This window comes from Rhinolophus ferrumequinum, chromosome 16, assembly GCF_004115265.2.
Source record: "Rhinolophus ferrumequinum isolate MPI-CBG mRhiFer1 chromosome 16, mRhiFer1_v1.p, whole genome shotgun sequence".
Taxonomy (NCBI): domain Eukaryota; kingdom Metazoa; phylum Chordata; class Mammalia; order Chiroptera; family Rhinolophidae; genus Rhinolophus; species Rhinolophus ferrumequinum.
Genome location: NC_046299.1, coordinates 12205024 through 12228753, shown reverse-complemented (window position 1 = coordinate 12228753; position 23730 = coordinate 12205024). Strand labels below are relative to the sequence as shown.

Below are 23730 nucleotides of genomic sequence, written 5' to 3'. Positions count from 1 at the left end.
CCTAAATGTCTCCAATCACACATTGGATAAATATTCATTCAACAAACATTCATTGAGCAACTTCTAAATCACACCATGAATAATTGACAAGTAAATTATATAACAAATTTCTGATTTAATTCGAGACTTGACATCAAGCAACTTCAACTATATTAACCTAACTAACCCAATTACTAAACTCAAAATACTTGATGATGTTGTCATTTTTCAAAAAAGTGTGTAATTACTTTTAATCTTCTCTATGTAATTGTATAAAGAAAGCTTTATCACCTTTGTCATGAATAATGACGTGAATTTGTCATGAATGATTATCTAAAATGTGGAAATAGCAGAAAGAGATCACCAGATGTCCTTTTAGTATAGAGCTGGCACTTTCTAGTAGCTCACCTGCCCGGGGATAATCTGATTTGCTAGGAGTGTGTAATGGGTTCTTTTGTTCTTGAGTAAACCAGCCATTCTCTGACCTCAGGGCCTTTGCAGTCCTTTGCCTGAAATGCTTGTTTTCTCAGCTATTAGTGTTTTAGGCACATTCACTTTCTTTGGGTCTCTCCTAGTGCCGTAGAGCGGCCACCTATTCTACTGGAATGTGAGACCCTCTGTTCTAACATGCAGAGTCCTGTGCAAATCTTGATGGTTGATTACCTTGGGTCTCTGCTCATTTGCCACTTTAGTGCTGAAGTTCTCAAAGTGTGATCTGTACATCCATAGGTGTCCCCGAGACTTTCAGAAAGTCTGTGAGGCTAAACTATTCTCTTAACAATACAAAGGCATTACTTGTGATTTTCACTGTTCTGACATACACACTGATGGTGCAAAGGCAATGGTAACATTGTTGGTCCCTTAACACAAATCAAGGCAGTGGCACCAAACTGTGCTATTCATTGTCTTCTTCACTGTCGTCCACTCACAGTGAAAAACCAAAACCTACCAGTTTCACTGTATGACCTTGACTAAAGTGTAAAAAATACTACTTTGAAGCTGACCATTGAGTATATGTGTTTCCAGTGTTGTGTGTGATGAAATAAGACGTTCACATTAAACACCTCTGTATTCCAAAGTACAGTGATTGTCTCAGGGAGAGTACTTGGGCAGTGGTTGGAATTGTGGTGTGAACTAGCTATTCTTTTTCTGAAACCCCATTTTTACTTGAGTAATTGACAAACTGGTTATTTAAACTCGAGTATTTGGCAAAATTTTCTCAAAAATGAACAAAGTGACCCTGACATTTCAAGGCAAACAACTGATGTGGTTGTGTTGTTGTTACTTTACCAATGATAACATTCAGCCTTTTAAACAAGCATTCAAATTGTGGGAGACTCATTCTATACTGTAATTTGTACAGTGACTCCCTGTCACTGTAAGCTTGAAGTTTGCTAAGTACTTAAACATTTTTCTAATGAGTTTGTTGGTGGTAGTAATGAACGTTTTTTAGTACTGTATCACGAAATGTATCAACATGTGGAGGATCTGCATAATTCAGTGAAGCAGTATTTTCCAAAGGACCAGTGCATAATGTTGCAAAATTGTGCATGGATCAAAGACCCATTCAGAGCACAGGATAGACCAATGGATTTTATTTTAATAGAGGACGAAAAGTTCATTGAAATGCCTTCAGATTGCACACTGCAACTAAATTTTAAGGAATTCCCACTTGTCAAGTTTGGCTGTAGTATCAAAGAAGAATATGCACAATCATTTGAAAAGGGTATTAAAATACCCCTTCCATTTCCAACTACACATCTGTATGAGGCCAGGATTTTCTCAACTGCTTCAACCAAAAAACACAGTATTACAAAATGTTGAATACAGAAGCAGATATGAGAATCCAGGTGTCTTCTATTAAACCAGACAATAAAGAGATTTACAAAAAATGTAAATGCAACTCTTCCTACTATTTGTTTTTTGTTTTGGAAAATACTATTTTTTTCAAGAAAATTATTTTAGCATACAGTGGGTTTAGTATTATTCTTAAATGAATTAAACGTTTTTAAATTTTCTCCGTTGTGATCTTTGATACAGAAAATATTGATATAACAAAAACAAGTCAATAATTTTTTAAGATGCTAAAGTCTGAAAGACCAAAAAGTTTGAGAATGGTGACTGTAAAGAATTCTCTGACCTCCATATACAAAACAGCATCACCTCCTCCCATCTCTACCTCTATTCTTTATACTGCTTTTTCTTTGTAGCACTTAATTCTCTTGATGTATTTTACATTGATCTGTTTATTATTTGTCTCCCCTCAGTGGAATGTAAACTCCACAGGGAATACAAATTATCTATTTTGGACACAACCATTATTCCTGGTATCTAGAACAGTACGTGTTAAATACACAATATTGAGTGAATAAATTAATTGGAAACTTTTCTCATAGGATTTTCTGTTTTCCTCTTCTGTAAATTCTGCTTATTTCATCTCATGACTTTCTTAGAGGGTGGTTCATTTTCTTATGAGCTTGAACATTTTTTATTGTGAACTTATCTTTAGCAGGGCTTTTCTAATTCGGAATCCCACATACTCCCTTGATATAAAAGCTGTCCCTCGAGCAGTTTCACCCCTGCTGCCAGGGCCTTGCAGGTTTTACTTGTTCAGGACCAGTTTTTAGGCTAATTTCTGAGTTCAAAACTTCTGCACTGCATGGTTAAGAGATATTTGATTCTCGTGTCTGTGAGCAGTTCAAGCTTGGTATTGAAGTTTCTCAGGTATGACTCCTCTTCCACTTATGGATCAATCGAGGCAGATCACTTATATGCTACATTTTACATTTTTAAGCCATTGGATGGAATTTTGTTACTCCACTTGCATAACTGGCATAGACACTTCTGGATTCCTGACTTTATCCAATGAGCCCGGTTCCAGCTCCCTCTGACCTTGACTTTTGGTCTTATGTGGGCATTTAAAACCCTAGTCTCTGATGCCTGTATCCAATCTCAAAGATATCTCTTGGGCTTGAATTCTAGCATGATGATTTCTGGCATGATGATTTCTCTTTCTCTCGTTTTCAGCTTAGCTGTGTAAATGATACATATTTTAAATTAGTTATATTTTATCCAACATTTCTCTGAGTACAAAGTGGGTCCTTCCCACATTTGCTTAGACTGCCATATTAACCAAAACTGTTCACTATAAAATTCTTTAATGCCTCATCTTCCTCATTCTTGAGTTCGTATTTTTTATTTGTCTTTTGGTGAGTCTATGTTTGAGTAAGTTTTCAGGAAGAATATGCACATAGTGGATTTTCTAAGCCATTAATATTTTGAAATTTCTATTTATACTTGAATGAAAGTTTGCCTATATAAAGAATTCTTAACTCAAACCTGTTTTTAGAAAACTATGGATCTGGCACTATTAGCACTAAAATTTTTCAATGCAGAAGAGAAATTAAAGTCAGCCTGGATTTTAAAAAAAATTGTTTTAGGTAACCTCTTTTGTTTCATTTTTCTTCTCTGGTTGCTTGTAGTTTTAGTATCCTTATAATTCCAAATTTGTACATAGATATTAATTTTGTCTGAAGCAAGGATGAACCTCACATTTTAACCTCAACTATTATATTCTTTTCTTTTAGAAATACCCTGTTTCTTTTTTTTAATTGAGGAATATTGGGGAACAGTGTGTTTTTCCAGGACCCATCAGCTCCATGTCAAGTCATTGTTTTCAATCTAGTTGTGGGGGGTGCAGCTTATTGGTGCATGTGGGAATCAAACCGGCAACCTTGGTCTTATGAGCATTGCGCTCTAACCAACTGAGCCAACCAGCCGCCCAAATGCCCTATTTCTTACAGCTTAGATCTTCGTTCTCTGAATTTCTTATCTTCTGTTATTGCTGGTTCTCAGCAGTCTTGTACAACTTTTTCTACTTTACATCACTGATTCCCTTTTTTTGCAGTGTTGGTTCTGTTATTTAATACTCTGCAAATTTAAATTGTATCAATGTCTTACTTTTTTACAGTTCTTTAATTTTCTGTCTTCTTTTAATTTTAATCTCAACTTGTGGTTTTTGGGGTTTTTTTTAAGATTTTATTGGGGAAGGGGAACAGGACTTTATTGGGGAGCAGTGTGTACTTCTAGGGCTTTTTCCAAGTCAAGTTGTTGTCCTTTCAGTCTTAGTTGTGGAGGGTGCTGTTCAGTTTCAAGTTGTTGTCCTTTCAGTCTTAGTTGTGGAGGGCGCAGCTCAGCTCCAGGTCCAGTTGCTGTTGTTAGTTGCACGGGGCGCAGACCACCATCCCTTGAAGGAGTTGAACCAGCAACCTTGTGGTTGAGAGGATGCGCTCCAACCAACTGAGCCATCCGGGAGCTCAGCTGCAGCTCAGCTCAAGGTGCCGTGTTCAATCTTAGTTGCAGGGGGCGGAGCCCACCATCCCTTGCGGAAGTCAAGGAATTGAACTGGCAACCTTGTGGTTGAGAGCCCACTGGCCCATGTGGGAATCGAACCAGCAGCCTTCGGAGTTAGGAGCACCCTAGCTCTAACTACCTGAGCCACCAAGCTGGCCCTTCAACTTGTGGGGTTTTTTTGTTTGTTTTTGTTGTTTTTTATCTTTCTTAAGTCTTCATTGCTCTTGTTTTTTAGTGGACATAACTTTGCGTACTCTTGAGGACATCAAGTAATTGATTAACAGTTTTTTTTGTACCCTGTATGAAATATTATAGAGAGAGACAGTATTTTTTTCTCTGTAGTCTTTCAGGTAATTCTCTTTTTCTCTTCTGTTAACAGTATTTTTTTTAGATAGGGTTTATGTCATTATGCTGTGAGAACTGTTAAGACGTAGACTGTTGCAAAAGATACAGTACATAAATTGTTCAAGGTACCATTCTTGTTTTCTTGAGTTCTTGAAGAATGAACTGTCTTCTTAAAGCTAAAGCTGCTGGTTGACAAGTTGATGTGAATATCCCCAACCGAGTTTCTGGTGTTCTTGTAGTATACTTGACTGAGGGATGATCTTTTCTTGCTCATGTGCCAAATTTTCTATTATGAGGGGGAAATGTATATTTTAAGGCATCTGTGACATTTTATCGTTCTATTAAAAACAGTACATGAAAAATTACTACCCTCAGCATCCCATTATTTTATATCCTGACAGAATAAGAAGATACGGTGATAGGTAAGATTAGGTATTGCCTCCTGAGTTGTCAAATAACACAGAAGTCACCGTATTTCAAAGTATCTGCCTGGTAAGAGTCTTTCAGTTTAAGAATTATCCTTAGAGAATGTTCTTGGCCTATCAGTATTTCTGCTTTACTACTCATTCCCTAATCAGCAGTTCTCTGGGAATGGGAGTTTTATTTGAGGAAAAGGGAAGAATAGTTTGGGGTAATGGTGGTTATTTTGAGGAAGGTAGATTTAGGTTGGCTATGGCCTTTGGAACACCAGATGGGTTCAGAAAAAGTGAAGGGAAGAGGTCAAAGGCCAACTACTTACCTACAGCTATGCCTATGATCTGAGTGCTACTGGAAAGAATTTCTCATGTAGTCTTTGGTACTGATGTGGTCTTACGCATTGCTATTGCCTGAATTAATATTTCAAGGTAAGTTGAAAGGCTACCTACCTCAGCTGCTTTGATTCCGACTAGTTACATGGCTTTAAATATAGTTCAGTTTCTCCTTTAATTAAAGGCAATGTACAGTTATATGAGAAAGAAAACTCCCAGGTCAAAAGATGGGAATGAATGTTTATTGTCTTGATTTGGTTTAATATTCATAGCCATGAGAAGACAGAAAAAAAGAAAGAATGGGAGCTATGTGACCACCACAATAGGAAAATAGCTCAGATTGTTGCTCTAAAAGGTTCTCTTTTTCCTTTGTTATGAGCTCTTTTGTATTTCTTGTTAAGTGTGTGTTTTGTTTATGTTGTTTTTGCTATTGTGAATAGGATCTTTTTCATGTTTTTTTCCTCTGCGTAACCGGAAAAGATACTTAGTTTTCGGTATTTGTTACTAGCCTCTTTACTGAGCTCTTTTTTTATTTCTAACAGTACAGTTTCTCGATAGATTTTCTTGGATTTATTAGGTATCTAATAATGACATTTGCCCAAACAACAAAAGAGAGAGATTATCAGATTTTTAGATAATTATATCTTATTCCTTTTTCTTGCCCTATTGCATTAACAGGAACTTCCAGAACAAACTTATATAGTAGTGTTTGTATCAGGCATCCTGATAACCCTCTGTGAAAAGGTGAGAGATGAGCAAAGTCCTGACTGAGGTAAAGGAATGAACTACATGAAGAATCTGGGGAAAGAGAGCTCCAGGCAGAGACCCGTCAGTGCCACGGCCTTGGCGGGGGAGTATGCGTGGTGTGTTCCAGGAATAACAAGGAGGGCGGTGTGGCTGGAGAGGAATGATTGAGGAGACTGGTAGAAGATAAGATTGGAGAGGGAATAACGAGTGAAGACTAATATTTCCTAATATTGATCCTTCCTTACTTTCTATATTAGGATTACTGTGTCACGATGAGTTATTCCTTAGGCATTGCATCTGTGGTGAGGAAATGTATTTATAAAAAATACATCTATTCTTTGAAAAACCTTTATCTGTGTTACTGATACCATATTCATTGATGTACTCTAGTGTTTAAAATGTCTTTTATCATAGTCATAATAAACACATTCTTTCCCCAATCACTATGATCTTACAAGTGTGAAATTTTCTGCATAACTCTATGTTGTTTTGTTTTGGTGTGGTTTTTTTATGTAAAGTTGCCTGTTATACTATTGGCAGAGCATTTAATCAGCAAAATGTCAGTTTCTAAAGGCTGAGATTATTTTAAATAACAGCAACCACAAGAAGAGTAGCTTTGTGTTTTGCTTACTTGGACCCAAACATTAATTTAAAATCCTCAGTCATTTTCAATTTTCAAGTTCTTCTGGTAGAAAAATACCTAAAGGCACCCAGGCAGCAAGAGTAGTAGAGAGTCACAAATCATGGCTCTGCTGAAACTGACCTAGTTGACCAGATAAGGCAGCTCAGTGAGAAAACTGTAAGCGCCGTTGAAAAATCAAATATCCTACAAGGAATAAAATAGGGAAAGGAAAAAAAAAACCTTTATTGCTGAGAGAAGCAGAATTAACCAGAGTGTTGGCACTGCTATAAATTAAAATTTTCCAAAAGCAGCAATATTTTCTGACAAAGCTTGGCTATTTGATTCTACAATGTAGCTTTAACGCTGCATGCAAATATTATTTCTTCATTTGTAGTCATAGGAGGGAGAGAGAGGAGAAAGAAATTTGTAGTACCACTGCTAGGAACCTTCCACTCTTATTTTTATTGTTTGTACTCCCTTAGGATCGCTGGGTAACTTAGAGTCAGTAGTTTCAAAAATATTTAAGTCATGATTTTACACCTCTTCTTCTGTCTTCTTAATTCTGATCCCCACCCATCACTTTTGCAACAAAAGAGAGGTAAGAGGTTTCTGATGATAATTTATTCTGTGAAATGACCTCATCTTGTAATCCTATCAGTATGTTCAGGGTTATGTTTGGAATGTTTACCTAAATTTTACATATCAGTAAGTCTGGTTTTCAAACACAAGAATGTAAAAAATAATTTAAGAAATTAGTTGTGATAGCAGAAAGAACAAAAGGAGCAATGAGAAACATTCTGCAAATAGGTGGTCGTGAAAAGCTATTTTAGTTCTTAAGAGTTACTAATTTACACTTGGTAGAGAGGAACTGGGCAGATCAAAAAGTTTTTGTCCCTTTAGTCCCTTAAAATAGGTAGGCTCTCTATTAGCATTAGACCCCATGTAGCTTCTGCAACCCTAACTTGCTGCTGTCCTCAGCACGTTGTAGGATCTATTCTTTCTCGACCTTCCTGACTTGAGCTGTCCCAAATTCCTGCTTCTTTCTCTATTATGCTGTTTTCCCTACTTGCCAATTCCTTTTTGTATTAAATGTTTTTCTCACATATCCTGAGTAAATTTAAAAATCATTGTTACTGTAATTTTTTTGTAGTTGACTTTCTGGGATTGTTTACGTTGATTAAAAGAGAAAAATGTGGAAGTAAAGGATAAAGACAGAGTATAAGAACGTGGAAATGAAGAAGAAAAGTAGACTAATAAAAAAACAAAGAAGCAGAAAAGATCTCAAAATGGATAATTCATACAGGATTTTAGGGGAAAAGGAAACTTATAGGGTGACCTTCTTATAAAACTTTTGAACAGCTGTCTGCTTTTCACTTTGGGTTATATAGTTTTCATTTTTCAGGTCGTGATAAAATATTCTAATTCAATGCCAATATGTCTAATACCTTTCTTTAATATTCTTTATTTTAAAATACTTCTTAATTTGATAAGTAATAGTTTCATAATTTTTGGATTTCCACTCAGGTTTTTTTACAACAGATCAGTGACAGAAACAGAATCAGAATTCAGGAATTTGGATTCTGAAAGGTGTAATACATGAACTGCCTTATTAAATGAAACCAAAATTTATCCAGTCCAGTATATGGTCTCAAAGCATTTTTGCAGGTTTTCATGGATACTATCAATAATAGCAATTCTGTAGCTTAGACATATACTGCAAGCAACCTTCTCTTAATAAGCTTTGATGGACCTAGTATTTGATAATTTTTTTTCTTAAACTTGTATACTTTCAATTTATACTATTCTCAGAGACTAAAGTCCCTTTTTAGTTCCAGAAATATCGATTTCTTTGAAGTAGTTCTAATATTTCCATGTTAACATCATGATTTAGAAAAAAGGAAGCCAGAAGACCTGCGTTTTAGTCCTGGGTTTTCCTCTAATTAATAACCTTTGTAAGGTATTTGACTTTTCTGGAACTCGTTTTATTCTCATTTACATAATAAATACTAAATAGCTCTGAAGTGTTTTTTCGTTGTATTTTTTTATTCGAAGTAAATGTGATAGAATTCATGATTATATTCTTGTTTGCCATTGTTACTAATTTCTATGATTTTTATAGATCTGGACACGTGTTTTCTAATTTCTGTCAGACAGTAAAATACTACTGCCCCATTCTCCCTTCCCCCAATTTTAAAAGTCCTTTCTGAATTCCTTCGGTCATGTAAATGTCACCTCTCTGATCTGTCTCTATCAATGTCTTTCTTAAGACAGAATTGATGAGACTAGCACCAGGTACTGAAGGTGTGGGCAGATGTGCTATGATAATATATAAATGTAAGATCGTATTTTCTGTTTTATTTTGGCTAGTTTTTCTAATGCCAATATGTGTAGGACTTTTGAGCCATCTCATTTCCAAATGGCTAACCCATTGCCTCTGGACGAGACTGTGTCTCAGCTCTTTACTGTCCATATCTTCTGGGACAGAGATTTCACATCCTGTCTCTCACCTTGAGGAAGTTCTTACAGCTAACACAAATCTTGCTCTCTGCAATTTAAGTTGAATTTATTTCCTTTTCTTTTTCTCTCTGTGGAAATGGGAACAACACCAAACTAGAAGTGATGCTTTCTTATGAGGGCTAGTACCGAAAGTGGTAGTGGAAAGACTATTTCCAGTCCAGCATTATTTTTAGCTTTTATATATTATAACTTCCTGACTTTTATTTCAGTATTCATGGTCTCAGGAGATGCTATTCTTTATGGCCCAAATGAAATAACACTTACATATCTAATATTAATGTTTATTGTATCTTTTGCTAGTTACAACCAAATGAGGTACCCAAATAAAAAATGAGCTTTCAAAACCCATTTGAGGATTTGAGCAGATTTGTGTTTTATTTAGTATAACTATAGTCATGGGATTGGGTTTTTGCTTATGGTTTGTAGGTTTTACCTCATTATTTTATTAGTCATATTTTATACATGACTTATTCATCCATACCTTCCTCATATAAGTGATGAAAATAGAAACTTGTTCTTTGAAACAAGCTGTCTTGAAGCAGATTTCAGTGTGTGTTGTCAAAAACCTTTAGTACCTAAGCTAAGAAATGTGCTAGATATTGGAAAGGAGAAAGAAAACAAATTCTCTGCCTTTGAGGAGACTATAGTCTTATTGGGGGAAGAGATTATAAAAGTTGTAATTATAAAGCACTTATAAAATATTATAAGATAGTGCATATAAAGTAAGATGTTTAGTGTGCATTATATTTTGCATTTTGAAGATAATACAGAAAATGTTTTATACTATACAGGTCTGTTCTTTTGACTCAGGTATCCTAAAGTGTCTAGTTGTTTCATTCTGATTTCTGCTTTTCATTTTAAGGTTCAGGAGTTTTCTGAAAAATCCTTCATCTTACAGCTTTTGAAAACTCATGAAAATGCCTTAGAAAGACAGTGCAGTGAAATTACAAACCAAAGGAATATGCTTCTCCAAACCTTTGTAAGTCTCCAGCCACTTAGAAAAATCTATTTCATTAACTGTATCAAAAGTATTTAAATACACTTAGGTGTACTTTTAGAAAATTATCCATATGCATATTGGCAGATAGTCCTGTTCAGATATGGAAAAGTATTCAGTGCTATTTAAAACCAATTGGTAGAATAATATAGTTTTAAAGAATTCTATTGGCAGGGATGCAATATAGAAATTATTTGCAATTGTAATAAGCATAAAAGAAACAGTGAAACTGATTTGAATTGCTCAGGCTTCTAGACATTGGTTTTAATGCTTTTGAAAAGCAGAGAGGTTCACACTTTAGGCATATTTATGGATGTGGGTAAAAGGATAGATTTTATTTATCTCTTTATCATAAGTCAGAGCCAGCAGACACAGTAGTTTTAAATGACAGGGCCAATTTAGGAATATGACTTGTAATTAATGGACATTTCAAAGAAAATACATTTTAAAATACTAAAAATATATATCTGAAGTCAACAAAATCAACTGTCAGTGGTTTATAAATAACACGACCAGTTTCCAAATGTAGCTCATAATTAGTTTACATTTCTTAGAAAAAAAAGAAAAATATAGTAAAGTTTAAGTTCTAGCATTGTCCAAAGTTTTTGGAAATTCTTATTTATATTACATATTGATATTTCATAAAATGTAAACTATTATTTAGAATTAAATTTGAAGTGAATATATAATTTTACCTTCATTTTATACATTTCAGTAGATTTCCTTGGATTTCCCTCTTTGTTTATTTTTCCCTTTTTTTTTTCTATCAGGCAGTAATTTATTTGAGTATAGATTTTTATTTCCAGGTTTGGTCATTGAATTATTTTACCACTGAATTTATATTGCAATGACAAAATGGCGTATATGGTTATAAGTTTAATGTACAAACACATTTATAACAATGAGTGGTAGAATTTCTACATCAATAATTTTCCCAAAACATTAAGAATAAATCTTTCATGTGAAAATGGTAGTTATTACATAATAACTTTAGTGTTTTATTAATATTGCTGGAGGAATAAAGCATCTTTGTGATAAAACCAAGAAGTATAATATTATATTTTGTTAAAAATTTCAAATGTTTGCATTTTAAATCACTAAAGAAAGATATTATTGCAATTACCACCTGCATTTGATCTTTTGTTTCTGTTTTTTAGGAGGGTAGAATGAAAAAAGTGACAGAGGAAGAGGAAAAATTTATTAAGGAAATTTCAGACTTCAATAATGAGTATGAAATAACAAAGAAAAGAGAGCTTTTGATGAAGAAAAATGTTAAGATTGAAATATCTGACTTAGAAAACCAAGCAAACATTTTGAAAATGGGTATGAATACATAATATTACCTCATTTATCTGGCATTAATGAAAATAGCTTAGTTTGAATCAATGGACTTTCCAGAAATTTAACTCTATCAATAAGCAAATTGGGCTATTGCATAGCTGTCCTTTTAATTTTATCTTAATTGCCCTGATGGATATGTATCTTTTGTTAGCAATTTCAAATTCTTTAGAAATATTATAGGTGTGACATAAACATTTGGTCATTCATTCAATAATCAAATATTTACTATCTGTTCTGTGACAGGCATTGTTCTAGGTCCTTAGGATATTAAACTAAAAAGTGGGAGAATCAAATCTGTAAGGAGATATTTATAGTACAGTGTTATAAAAGCTTTTATGGGGGTAAGACTAGTGCTATGATACTCATTTTACTGTCAATCCAGTTTAAACTAGTAGGAAACAAGGTTACACGGTGGGGTGAGGAGAATTTCATTTCAGGAACACTAGAATGCAGGTTATTGCAGTCTGTGATAAGATCCTGAATTAAAGAAGTTGCCAAGGAATGGAGAGAGTGAGTTAGATGTTTAGGAAGAATGAAAGGACTTGATCACTGATGAATGTAAACAGAAATTGAGAAAGTCAATGATGAATCACAGTTTTCAGATTTCAGCAGTTTGGTAGAATATGGTACCAGAAGAGCAGAGATGGAGAAGCCTTTCTAAACTATAGCCTTTTCTGTACAAAAAGATTGAGCTTCACTTTAAGTATTTTTAGTTGGAGATGTTTAGGGGATAAACAGGTGGCAATGCCCAGGTGGCAGGTGGAAATTTGGCTGTGAAGGTGATAAGAAAGATCAGAGCTAGAGTATTAGGTTTGGGACTGAATCCAGAGAAGCTGGTGACATCATTCTGAGGGAACAAGTAAAGGGAGCATAGAGGCAGAGCAAAGACCAAAGACGGAAACTAGGAAAGCATAGCATTTAAAGAAAGGAAGAGAAAGGAATTATAGTAGTTGAAGAGGGCAAGGAGAGAACCAGAAGAGAGTAATTTTTAAAAACTAAAAGTGAAAAAAATTTTCCTTAGAAGAGTATGAATCAAAATAGGACATGAATTTGATATTCAGAAGATGTCAAGAGCAGTATCATAGAGTGGTAGAAAACTGGTAGTAATAGATTGAGGAGCCAATGGGAGTTGAGGAAGTAGAAAATGAAAATATAAATGATATTAAATGGAAAATGAGTTTTTCATGGAAGACTTTGTAAAATATACTGTTGCTTTGATGCCTTTAGTAAATAGGGAATAGTAAACACATTTAACATTTGTATTGACTTAGAGCTATCGGGATGAATAATTTATTGTGCTTTGCATATGACAATTGTTATTATAAGTAATATTTATTAGCGTATGCCATATAAAAATCACCATCCTAAAGGCTATAAATGCTAAAGTCAATTGAATTTAAATCTTAATTTCACGACTTAACAGCTATGTGATTTTTGGACAAGATGCTTCACTTTTCTTTGTCTCAGTTTCCTTATCTGTAAAGATCGGGGATAATGTAATTAATAAGGTTGTTGTGAGGATTCAATGAAAGAATATTTAAGCGGCAAAATGCTGCCTGGCACATAATTAAGGCCTCAAAAATATGGGGATTATATTTTAAATTAGTTTCATTTTATAGATGAAGGAAATGAGGTTCTCATAGATAAATTGCTGTGGGTAGAGAGTGTAGGACAAAGGTTCTTAACCATAGGTGCACATCTGGGAAGCTCAAAAGATATTAAATGCTTGACTCTCATCCCAGACATACTGAATCAGAATCCGTGTGGGTGAGGATAGGGAACCTAATTTTTTTAAATTCCTTTAGGTGATATTGATGTGTACTGCTATTTAAAAACCATAGGTGTAGAAGAAAATTATATAGATATTAACCTTAGAAGATACTCTGAAAATAACTTTCTTTAAAAAGTCAAATGTACGGTGATGGAAGGGGAGCTGACTCTGGGTGGTGAATACACAGTGTGATTTATGGATGATGTGATACAGAATTGCACAACTGAAATCTATGTAATTCTACTAACAATTGTCACCCCCAATAAATTAAAAATAAATTAAAAAAAAAAAGAGAATAAATGAGATATAAAAAATAAAAAATAAATAAATAAATAAAAGTTTAAAAAAAAAAAAAAAGTCATGGATATCACTTCTGCTCAACACAGTATTGGAAGTTCTAGCCAAATAAATTAGGCAAGAAAAAGAAATAAAAGATACCCAAATTGGAAAGGAAGAAGTAAATTATATTTGTTACCAGATGACATGATCTCATATGTAAAACACCTAAAAATTCTACAAAAAAACAGAGATAATAAATGTAGTTGACCTTTCAACACATGGGTTTGAACTGTACGGGTTCACTTATACATGGATTTTTATTTTTTTCAGTAAATAATACAGTCGGCCTTCTGTATTCTTGGGTTTCACATCTGTGGATTCAACCAACTGGGGATCAAAAGCAATATTTTTGATCCATGGTTGAGAATTCACGTATGTAGAGGGCCAACTTAAGTTCTATGTGGATTTTGGACTGTGCGGATGTTTATGCCCCTAACTCTCACCTAGTTCAGGGTCAGCTGTACAGCAAAGATGCAGTATACAAAATCAGCACACAACAATTAGTTGCATTTCTATGTACAAGCAATGAGCAGTACAAAAAGGAAATTTTAAAATTCCATTTATATCAGCATCAAAAAGAATAAAATATTTAGGAATAAATTTAGCCTAGGAGGTGGAAGACTTATACACTAAAAACTATAAAACGCTGCTCAAAGAAATTAGAGAATACCTAAGTAAATGGAAAGACCTTTCATGTTCTTGGACTGGAAAACTTAATATTGTTACAATGACATCATTACCCAAAATGATCTACAGATTCAATGTAATTTCTATCTAAATCCCCAAAGCACTTTTTTTTCATACATAGAAAAACCCATCAATGAATTCATATGAAATCTCAAGGGATCCCAAATAGCCAAAACTCACACTTCCCGATTTCAAAACTTACTAACATGCTACACAATAATCAAAACAGTGTGGTAGTGGAATAAGGACAGACATATAGAACAATGGAATAGAATAGAGAGCCCAAATATAAACCCTCATGTACATGGTCAAATGATTTTTGATAAGGGTGCTAAGACTGTTCATTGGAAAAGGACAGTCTTTTCAGCAAATTGTGCTGGGAAACTGGATACCCCACGCAAAACAGTAAAGTTGGGCCCTTAAGACCATTACAAAAATTAACTAAAAATAGATCAAATTATTAAACTTAAGGACTAAAACTATAAAGCTCTTAGAAGAAAACATATGGGAAACGCTTTATTATATTGATTTACTGATGATATCTTGGATACCAAAATACAGGAAACAAGAAAAAAATAGCTAAATTGTACTTCATAAAAATTAAACTCTTTTGTGCAGAAAAGACACTATCAAGAGAGTAGAAATACAGTCCACAGAATCGGAGACAATATTTGCAAATCATATGTTTGATAAGGGATTAATATCCAGAATATATAAAGAACTCCTACAACTTCACACACACACACGCGCGCGCGCGCGTACACACACAATTAAAAAATGGGCAAAGGACTTGAATAGACCTTTCTCCTAAGAAATGGCCAGTAAGCACATGAAAAGATGCTCAACGTCTGTAGTCATTAGGGAAATAGAAATTAAAACCATGATAAGATAATACTTCACACTCATAAAGATGGCCATTTTCAAAAGAAATCCAATGTCTTTACATGAAATTCACAAAGTTTAGGATGCAATCCAAAATTATTCAACCTATGAAGAATCAGTGAAATGTGACCTAGTGTCAAAAGAAAATCACGAGTTGTCAAAATCACAGTGGTCTAGATATTGGGATTATCAGACAAAGCTGTTACAGCAGCCATTTTAAACTGCTCAGTGAGTTAAGGAAAATACACTTGTAGTAGTAGATGAAAAGATAGGTAATCTTAGTAGAGAAATAGAAAATGTTAAAAAGTCAAATGAACATTTTAGAACTGAAAAGTAGAGTATCTGAAATAAAAATGTCACCGAATAGGCTTAATAGCAGAAAAGAGCTGACAGAGGAGTTAGTGAAGATGAAGATTGAGCAATAGAAATTATTCAGTACAGAGAAGAGAAAAAAAATTGACACAAAACAAACAAACAAAAAGAACCTCAGGAACCTGTGGGACAATTTCAAAATGTCTGTGAGTAATTTAGACTCTCTGAAGGAGAGAGAATGGGGCAGAAAATACATTTGAAGAAGTAATAGGAAAAAAGTTTTAATTTGCTGAAAGGTGAATTCACAGATTCAGGTAGCTCAGCCAATGCAAACAGGATAAATTCAAAGAAATCCATGACTAGACACGTAATAGTGGATGAACTGCAAAGGGGCACAAGGAAGCTCTTGGGTTTGATGGAAATAAATGTTTTCGTGATTCTGGTGGTGGTTTCACGGGTGTATATGATGGTCAACACTCATGGAATTGTATGCTCTAAATGTAAATTATGCCTCAATAAAATTGATTTTTAAAAAGTCCTTGATACCACAAATACTTTAGGAGACCTCTATTTTATGTCCTTTCTTCCAGAAATATGCATTAATTTTAACAGATTTACTTCCATGGACCTGATACTGTTGGTTCTTTATATTTTCAGAAAGTCTGTCTCTAGGTATTTCATAACATTTCCACATGAAACTTGAATCTCTATAATGGCAGGGAATTGGTTTTGTTTAATACTCTATCTCCAACAGCATGAATGAGATCACTATAAATTGATGACTGCTTCAAAAGGAGAAGTATAAAATGATATGCAAACATATAAAAAGGGAACATAACCTGGAGTAGGTCCTTTAAGAAGGTCTCCCTGAGCAAGTGACCTTCAGACTGAGTTCTGACGGGTGATAGGGTTAGCCAACTGACAGATTTAAGTATAGATGTCAGATAGTTGGGTATTTAAGTCAGGAGCTCAGAGAGAGGGCTGGCCTGGAGCATTAAATTTTGGGCGTCACTTAGGGAGAACTATTGAAAGAAAATAATAGAACCCCAAGGTACACCAGGATTTTCTGGGTAAGAAGAGAAGAAAGCCAAGTCGGAGAAAGAGCTTCAATAAAGATAGGGCACATTTACAGCGTGAAGTTGGTATCATGAAAGGGAAAGAGGATTTGAGGGAGTGATCAACCCATGTTAAATACTGCCAAACTGTCAACCAAAAGGACTAAGAATCAGCACTTGGAGGTCCCCAGTGATCTTTAGGAAAAGCAGGCCGTTGAAATAATAAGAGAAGGGCAGAAGCCAGATTGTAATGGGTTGAGCAGTGGGAGGACGGGAATTGGCGACTATGATTGTAGACAAGTCTTTGAAGAAGTTTCTCTGTGGATAAGATAGAGTCCGGTAACCAAGGAGGATGCAAAGCCAGGGGAGGATTTTTAATGAGGAAGTAGGGTTGTCCTGTTTCATTTTTCTTTTTTGAGATAGGAGATATTTTAATGTATTTAAATGCTGATGAATTGGAGTCAGTAGAGAGGAAGAATTGAAGACTCAGGAGAGAAGGGAAGTTCCCAGAGAAGAGAGGAAGCAGTACACAAATGGCGGGACTAGTGGTGTTTTGAGAAGAAACCAAAACAAAATAAAAATCAGGAAACAACCTACATGACCATCAACAGGGACCTCTAATTATCTGAGTATATATCTCACTATACTTTCATGAATACATTGTTGTGGTAAAATCTATTAACAAAACTGCTGGGTCAAAGTGAAATATTAAGAGATTTAATACTAAATTATGCTCCTTAAAACACTGAATTAATTTGACCACCATCAACAGGGACAATTTGTGGCAACCGGAATATGGGAATGGAGAAAGTAAACGTGCTGAAGAAAATGGAATACTCTGAATATCAAACTTTCTTTTACATAAACTTAAGGGTAACCACTCAAACAAAAATCCAGAACTGAAATATATACTGTAATAAAAGAAGAAACAGAGGGAAACATCATAGAATACCACCACACAGAAATAATAGACAACAACAAAAAGGCAAAGAAACAATGGAGACACAGCCTTACCAGAAAACTAAAGATAGAATGACAGGAAATCCTCACATATCAATAATCACCCTAAATGTAAATGGACTGAACTCACCAATAAGACACAGAGTAACAGATTGGATCAAAAAACTAAACCCAACCATATGCTGTCTCCAAGAGACACATCTCAGCTACCAGGACAAGCGTAGACTCAAAGTGAAAGGGTGGAAATTGACACTCCAAGCAAATGGTATCCAGAGAAAATCAGGTGTAGCCATACTGATATCAGATGAAATAAACTTCAGGGTGAAAAAGGTAACAAGAGACAAAGATGGACATTTCATAATGGTAAAGGGGACTATACAACAAGAAGACATAACAGTCAATATTTATGCCTCCAATCAGGGAGCACCAAAATATACCAAGCAACTACTAACAGAACTAAATGGAGAAATTGACCAAAACACAATTATACTAGGGGACTTAAATACATCATTGACAGCTACGGATAGATCATCCAAACAGAATATAACGAAATAGCAGCCCTAAAAGACACATTAGATGAGAAGGACATAATTGACATATATAGAGCACTTCATCCTAAAACATCAGACTATACATTTTTTTCTAGTGTACATGGAACATTCTCAAGGATAGACCATATATTGGGACATAAAATCAGCCTAAGCAAATTTAAGAAGATTGAAATTATACCAAGCATATTCTCTGATCACAAGGCTTTGAAATTGGATATCAACTGCAAAAAGAAAGCAGGAAAAAAACACAAATACATGGAGATTAAACACCATACTTTTAAAGAACAACTGGGTCAAAGAAGAAATTAGAGGAGAGATCAAAAGATACATAGAAACAAATGACAATGAAAATACATCCTACCAAAATTTCTGGGTGCAGCGAAAGCGGTTTTAAGAGGGAGATTTATATCATTACAGGCCTATCTCAAGAAACAAGAAAAATCTCAAATAACCTCACGTTACACCTTAAAGAACTAGAAAAAGAAGAACAAATGAAACCCAAGGTCAGCAGAAGAAAAGGAAATAACAAAAATCAGAGCAGAACTAAATGAAATAGAGAACAAAAACACAATAGAAAAAATTAATGTGACAAAGAGCTGGTTCTTTGAAAAGATTAATAAAATTGACAAACCCTTGGCTAGACTCACTAAAATAAAAAGAGAGAAGACACTAATTAACAAAATCAGAAATGAAAAAGGGGAAGTTATCACGGACACCACAGAAATACAAAGGATCATCCAAAAATACTATGAAGGACTATATGCCATCAAATTCAATAACCTAGAAGAAATGGACAAGTTCTTAGAAACATATAGCCTTCCTAGGCCGAACCATGAAGAACTGGAAAATCTAAACAGACCAATCACCAGTAACGAATTGAATCAGTCATCCAAAACCTTCCCAAAAGCAAAACTCCAGGACCAGATGGCTTCACTAGTGAATTCTACCAAACTTTCAAAGAGGATCTAATACCAATTCTGCTCAAACTCTTCCAAAAAATTGAAGAAGAGACAGTACTCCCCAACTCATTTTATGAGGCCAGCATTACCCTGATATCAAAACCTGGTAAGGACAACACAAAAAAAGAAAACTACAGACCAGTATCTCTGATGAATACAGATGCAAAAATTCTAAACAAAATTCTAGCAAATCGAATACAGCAATGCATTAAAAAGATTATTCATCACGACCAAGTGGGGTTCATCCCCGGGGCACAAGGATTGTTCAACATACACAAATCCATCAATGTGACACATCATGTGAACAAAATAACCACAAAAGACCCCAAATAGCCAAAGCAATCTTAAGAAAAAAGAACAATACTGGAGGTATCACACTCCCTGACTTTAGCTTGTACTACAGGGCTACAGTAATTAAAACAGCATGGTATTGGCAGAAAAACAGACACATACAGCAATGGAATAGAATTGAGAACCAAGAAATAAAACCACATAAATATGTACAGATAATTTTTGACAAAGGAGCAAAAAACATACAATGGAGAAAAGATAGCCTCTTCAATAAGTGGTGCTGGCAGAATTGGATAGCCACGTGCAAAAGAATGAAACTGGACTGCTATCTGTCACCATGAACCAAAATTAATTCAAAATGGATCAAAGACTTAAGCAGAAGACCTGCCATAATAAACTGCATAGAAGAAAACATAGGTACTAAACTTACGGACCTTGGGTTCAAAGAGCATTTTATGAATTTGACTCCAAAGGCAAGGGAAGTAAAAGCTAAAATAAATGAATAGGACTATATGAAACTTAAAAGCTTCTGCACAGCAAAAGAAAACAACAAAATAAAGAGGCAACCAACTGAATGGGAGAAGATTTTTGCAAACAGTGCCTCTCATACAGGGCTAATATCCAAAGTACACAAGGAACTCATGCAACTCAACAACAAAAAAACAAAACAACCCAATTGAAAAATAGGCAGATAACCTGAAGAGACATTTCTCCAAAGAGGACATACAATGGCAAATAGACATGAAAAAATGCTCAACATCACTAATCATCAGAGAAATGCAAATAAAAACCACAATGAGATATCACCTCACCCCAGTCAGAATGGCTACCATCAATAAGACAAATAGTAACAAATGTTGGAGAGGCTGTGGAGAAAAAGGAACCCTCATACCCTGTTGGTGGGAACGTAGATGGGTGCAGCTGCTTTGGAAGGCAGCGTGGAGGTTCCTCAAAAAATTATGAATAGAATTATCGTATGACCCAGCAATCCCTCTCCTGAGTATCTACTCAAAAAATCTGAAAACATTTATACATAAAGACAAGTGTGCTCCAATGTTCATTGCAGCTTTATTTACGGTGGCCAAGACATGGAAACAACCAAAATGTCCTTCGATAGATGAATGGATAAAGAAGTTGTGGTATATATACACAAAGGAATACTGTTCGGCTGTAGGAAAAGATGAAATAGGACCATTTGTTACAACATGGATGGATCTTGAGAGTATAATGCTAAGCGAAGTAAGTCAGACAGAAAAAGGAGAGAACCATATGATTTCACTGATACGTGGTATATAAACCAAAAACAACAAAAGAACAAGACAAACAAATGAGAAACAAAAATAGACACAGACAATAGTTTAGTGGTTACCAGAGGGTAAGGGGGGAGAGGGGTGGGATATGAGGGTAAGGGGGATCAAATATATGGTGATGGAAGGAGAACTGACTCTGGGTGGTGAACACACAATGGGATTTATAGATGATGTAATACAGAAGTGTACTGAAATCTATACTGTACCTGAAATCTATGTAATTTTACTAACAATTGTCACCCCAATAAACTTAAAAAAAAAACACAAAAAACACTGAATTAATTACTTTTCCTACCAACTGTATAGAAAAGTGCTTGTTGTCCTATATTATTATCCCATATCATTACCAATCTGGGCATTATCAATAACTTTAATATTTGCCAATCTGACAAGTAATATTAATATATTTAGTAATATATTATTTTCATTGTTGGGTTAATTAGCATTTCTTTGATTTTGCACGACATTGGATTTATTTCTCTGAATTTGTTGACCACTTTTATTTCTATTTCTGTGCAGAATCTATTCATATTCTTTGTTCATCTTTTAATTTCTTTGTTCCTACTAGTTTATATGGACTTTTTGTAAGTTAAGGAAGTCAGCCTTGTGTCATGTGTTATAAATCCTGTTTCCTAGTTTATTGTTACATTTTGCTTATACTTATAGTGTGTGTGTGTGTGTGTGTGTGTGTGTGTGTCTGTCTGTCTGTCTGTCTGTCTGTGTCTGTATATGTCTCTATGTGTCTGCCATATAGATTTTAAATTTTTGCAGTCATCTTAATGAATCTTTTATGGTTTCTGGATTTTTGTCTCTGGCTTAGAAAGATTTTCTCTGTGGAACATTAATTTTAAAAAACCACCCATATATTATTCTGGTAACTTTCTGTTTCCTTTTTTCTATTTATATTTTACATCGATCCCTAATTTATTTTGATATAACAGCTTAGGGATCCAACTTTTTTTTCAAAAGACTGGTCAGTTATTTAACACTGTTGGTTACTTAATTCACCATTTTCCAACCAATGTGAAACTCTACATTTATCATACATTAAATTCATATTTTGTGTGTCTTTCTGTGCTCTATATTTTCTGTCTACTTTGTTTTTTAATTATCCTCGTTTCTTAGTATGATTATTTAATATCTAGCAGAGCAATCCTCTCTCCTTACTCTGTTATTGATTCTTTTGTGTTTATTTTCATAGATAAAATTGAGTCCCATCAAGTTCAAAAAAATCTTTTGTTTTAATTATAACTGCATTAATTTTATTAATGAATTTAGAGAGAATTGGTAACTTCACAATCGTGAATCTCCTATCTAAAACAACATATGTATTTCAATTGTTTTTGCCTTTCTCTTGTTAATATTTCTCTAAGTATTACTATTGTACATGGAATTTCAACATAATAAATTTTGGGAGGACACAAATGTTCAATCTTTAGCAGTGATGATGTTGGATACCCTTCTTTATTACTAATTTTCATGGAAATACTTCAAGAGTTTTATTATTAATCATGATGGCAGATTGAAGCTCCCTCTTCTCCCTCTCTTTCCTCCTCCTTCCCTCCATCCTTTCCCACCCCTTTTAAGATGATCATACATACATCACTTTATTAGCATAGTGAATTTTATTAATAAATATCCTATTATTAACCTTGTGTAGTTGTGGTCTCTTTGTCTTCTAGTGTATTGCTGAATTCTGTTTGATAATATTTTCTTTAAGATTTTTGCATCAGTATACGTGAGATTAATCTTTTTTGTGAGTGTTATGTTGACTTAACAGGAAGAATGTGAAAGCTTCCTTCTTTCTCTACCTGGAAAAATGTAAATACTAGAATTACCTGTTCCTGTTACAGGTTTGAAATAATTCACCTGTGAAACTGTTTCTGGTGCCCTTTTTTTTCTGGTGGTGGTCAAATTTTAAGCAGATATTAGAGCTAGTTTCTTCCCAGAACAGTTTTAGTTTCTCTTTGTCTTCCTTCCTGTCAGTGGTTGCTTTTCCATTCCCTCTTCTAATTTGTACCACTACATCTGTTATATCCTGACACTTGATTTTTCTCCTTTCTTTTCCTTCTTCCCTTGGCTTCCACCTCTGAACTTTTCCTTTGAGCTTTTAGCTTAGAACTATGATTAGTCATCCAGTTTCATTGGGTTTTGAATAATCTTCATCTTCAAATATCCATAGTTGTTTTATTATTTTGTACTATTCAGAGTGTTTTTTTTTTCACTGCCAGACATCTTCTTGGAATTATTATTTTTTTAACTCCAGAGTTGGATTCTGTTCTCACTTCTTGAGAGTACCAAAATTTTAACATTCGTATATTTTTAAAATAAATTATTAGTACTGAACTATTATAGTGAACCTCTTAATTTAGTTATATTCTGTTTTAAAATATCATGATAAACACAGCAAACCCAGTTCCTCGACTTACTTTGCCATCTCTGTACAACTTTGTGCCTCTCCTCTTTCCAACCTCACCCAGTGGCCTGTTCTTTTTGTCCTGAATGCACACTGTCATCTTGTGTTTCCTAGGTCGTACTGTGCTTCCTCCTGCCTCAGGACTTTTGAATATGCTTTATTGGAATATTTTCCTTATTCTTTATTTAATTTAGTCATTCTTCTGATATCAGCTCAAGTGTTACTTCCTCAGGAAATCCTCCTCTGACACGTACCCCGTCCATCCCACATTAGGTCATTTCCTCTGATTATATCGTCTCATGACTCTCTACTGTTTTCTTAAGAACATTGTAATTACATACTTAGTTGATTCATGTCTATCACCCTTACTAACGTGTAAGGACAGGAACTGTGTTTGTTTTGATCACTAGTGTATCTCTAAAATGTGCTTAGTTCATTCATCCATTCAATAATTACTTATTGTATTTTGTGTGTGTGTATCAGGCACTTTATAGGCATTGGTGGTACTGCAGTGAGCAAAAAAGAAAAAAAAAATCCCTGTGCTCAT

The 23730-nt window shown here is 34.5% G+C and overlaps 1 protein-coding gene across 1 annotated transcript in view; it reads left to right on the top strand.

The window, feature by feature from the left end:
• CCDC172 (coiled-coil domain containing 172) overlaps positions 1-23730 on the top strand; it is a 47121-nt gene that overhangs the window by 7069 nt on the left and 16322 nt on the right. The window contains exons 3-4 of the mRNA XM_033130983.1: positions 10175-10291; positions 11467-11632. Of these exons, the coding sequence (XP_032986874.1) occupies positions 10175-10291; positions 11467-11632 (283 nt within the window). The remainder of the gene's footprint in view (positions 1-10174; positions 10292-11466; positions 11633-23730) is intronic.